This window comes from Trypanosoma theileri (assembly GCF_002087225.1).
Source record: "Trypanosoma theileri isolate Edinburgh chromosome Unknown TM35_Tth_15_V1, whole genome shotgun sequence".
Taxonomy (NCBI): Eukaryota; Euglenozoa; class Kinetoplastea; order Trypanosomatida; family Trypanosomatidae; genus Trypanosoma; species Trypanosoma theileri.
Genome location: NW_021639857.1, coordinates 2,427 through 5,498, shown reverse-complemented (window position 1 = coordinate 5,498; position 3,072 = coordinate 2,427). Strand labels below are relative to the sequence as shown.

Genomic DNA, 3,072 nt, shown 5'->3' with positions numbered 1-3,072 from the left:
TGATGGTAACGTACTCACTTCACTTTGAACAGCAGAAGATTCTTCACCTTGTACTGCCGATGTTCCACGTTCTACATGACCTGCCTCACTTCCACGGGAATGATCTGAAGAAACGTGTGGTTTGGAGAGTCCACCCTCCTTACCAGGCACTTGAGCAGCTGGATCGCCTTCGGGTGGCAACACCTCTGCATTTACTTCTGTTCTCCCACCTGAGAGTCCGTTCTTCTCCAATTCACTACCATGAGAATGCGTTAGCTCATCAGTGATCCTTCTTGTCCCAGTGGGTTGTCCTGTAATCACTGAGGGCGACGTTAATGTACCTGTTGCTCCCCAATCCCTAAAAGTGGGAGCAAGTGACGCCACATTGCTATCAGCAGCAGCAGCCGTCATGGTATACCCGCAGGCGCAGCACAGCACAACGGCCAACACACACATCACACGGCGCATCATCATAATAACGGTCAAATAGCTTGTTACTGTTATTATTCTCGTCAGTTGAGTTCACAGGTCTATTCGATGGAGTGTGGAAAAGAAAGAAAAAAGAAGGAAGAGAGAACACAGAAGCACCAGTACACCACTACTACTCCACACAGAGACACACACATATAGAGTCAACCACGAATATAACGGAGGTAGATACAGATTAGGGAAAATACCCAATATTCAAAGAAAAAGAAGTCCCATAAAATCCCAAATAAAAAGGAAAAGATTATAATCAAATTGAATATCATTTGGTAACATTGCAGAGATAGCCACACACACAAAAATAATAATAACGGATATTGTATAAATCTCTTTGTGTTGGTTTCTTCCTACCCCCATTACAATATGTAGTATCCCCATAGGAACAAACATATTATATGTTACCACGCTCAGAAATAATGTAAAAGCAAATAAAAAAGAAAAGAGATATCATTTACCAGAACCACACAATTGCAGAGTGAGACACACCACAAGGTGCACAGCAATGCTCTGCTTACAAGTATAAAAAAGAAAAGAGATTAGGTATTCCCACACAAATTGATGTACCCTAGCCCGGTAGGTGTCATCAGGATTAATTTTCTCAGTGCTCCATGTACAAAAACACAGTAGCAATTATATTATTATTATTATTATTATTATTATTATTATTATTATTATTATTTTTATTATTAGCAGTAAACAAGTGATTACCAACACTCTCTGGAAGGGACCCCACCACAGTGCTCAGCACACAGAGAGAGCAGCAGTGGCAGTTTCCTTGTATTTATTCCACAAATATTAGCATCATGTGAGCGCCGTGTATTTTCTTTCTTTTCTTTTTTAGCAGCCACCCGGCTTGTTCGGCGGCTTTACAACACTTGACAGTGTCATCATAGTTCTTTCGTAATTCTATTGTTATTTCCTATTTTTTCTCTTCGATTTAGTCCCTCTGTCTGTTGTTAGATTTAACAATAGCATGAATAATATCAACATAGGGGAAATCATGGTATAGATTGTTTGGTGGGATATCAAGTATGTAAACTGCGGTTATTCCGTTTCTTTACACATAATTTTGTGGAGGTTAAGAAGTTGAAAAACTAATCAAATATCCGCCCACTCAACATTTACTTAAGCGCAAAGTAATGCTTCTCAATTTCTTTGATTGAATCATAAAATTCATGCTTATACTTATTACGAGCGGTAGCTTCATCCTTTTACAACGCTGCCATTTTGGCAATTTTTTTCTGGATCCAATTCACCAAATTTGCATGCGAAGACGTCTTTCCTTCCAACCAATTTTGAGACTCTTCCCCTAGTATGAGATGTTGGAAAGCATCGGATCTTTCAACCTGTTTACATAGCGAATTGTTCAATGTTTGATTCGTGTGCATCAACGGTCCTATCCATGTGCGATGCTCTTTATTTTCTTGACTCTTTTGGTGCAGTTCATTCTTCAATGCAGCGGTGTCATCATCCTTGTGGTCCAGTTGATCATTTAAATCATCAATCGTTTGACTTTTTTGACCGAGGTCATTCTTCAACGCACTACTCTCCCAATGACTTACAATAGCGTACACTGTTAAAGATGTTTTCGCACATTCACATATTTCATTCTCCAACTCCTCCGCGTATTGTTCACCTTTGGGTTTGAACTCATTCCACTTGGCTAACGCAGCGTCGTACACTGGTTTTCCCTTATCCCAGGCTGCACGATCATCACCTTGCTCCCATTTCTTCAACGCTACTAAGGCTGCATTTCGGGTATTGCGAAAGGTTTTACCATTGGCTTCTTCTTTTATACGATCACAAAACACTTCTCTTGCGCTTCTGAGCTTCTCCGCGACGTTGTCATAACCTTCTGCCTTGAGCTGACTCCACACCCACTCGGCTTTACGACACAACTTGTCCCATTTTATCCAATATGGAGAGCTTCCACTGTGAACCAAATCCATTGTGTGAGACAACTCTGCACGATGCTGAGCTATTTGCGCTTCCTTGGAGTCAGACCCGTGCCTGTATTTCATCCAGTCTGCATAGCACAAATCTCTCTTATACTCAGCAGCATACCTTTGTTCAACCTTTTCAGTAAATGCTATTTCTGCCTTGTTTATTTCTGCCCAAGCGAGATAATATTGTTTGGTGCCCTTCTGTGTTTTCCGTACCCAAGCCTCTTTCTCATCCCTTTCCTTCTTAGCAGCTGTCTCGGCCTGTGCAGCAGCTTCATAGCGCTTGACGGCGGCATCGTATTTAGCCTGCAATTCAGATTCCGTGCTCATGGTTGAATTTTATAATAATGTAAATATCTACATGTAGAAAAGATTGTGACAGAAAGTTTTGGAACAGTCAACAATGTGGATTATAAGTGATCCAGTTACAGCAATTATAAGGAAAAAACACAAACAAACAAGACTAGTAGAGTCAACACATCATCAATCTTTAAACAAAACACAAAAGAAAAATCATCATTGCTTTCCTTTTATTATTATTAATAGCATTATTATCATCATCCCCCCTCATCTCACCATTCATATGGTTATGGTCACTGTTACTCCCATCATGTACAGATGGAGATGCAACAGGTGGTGTTGGCGTTGAGGCACCTCCCTCCAT

General features: G+C 40.6%; 2 protein-coding genes across 2 annotated transcripts; both read right to left on the bottom strand.

The window, feature by feature from the left end:
• Window positions 1-453, bottom strand: TM35_000151030 (uncharacterized protein; the record flags this gene model as incomplete). Its single annotated transcript, XM_029025755.1, has 1 exon — window positions 1-453. A coding segment is annotated over one exon (453 nt), but the record flags the coding sequence as incomplete, so codon positions are not given.
• Window positions 454-1,676: 1,223 nt separating this feature from the next.
• TM35_000151020 (uncharacterized protein) lies at window positions 1,677-2,738 on the bottom strand (the record flags this gene model as incomplete). The annotated part of the gene is made up of 1 exon (XM_029025754.1): window positions 1,677-2,738. One exon carries the CDS (start codon window positions 2,736-2,738, stop codon window positions 1,677-1,679), a length of 1,062 nt encoding a protein of 353 aa, XP_028882737.1.
• Between the last annotated feature and the right edge of the window lie 334 nt (window positions 2,739-3,072).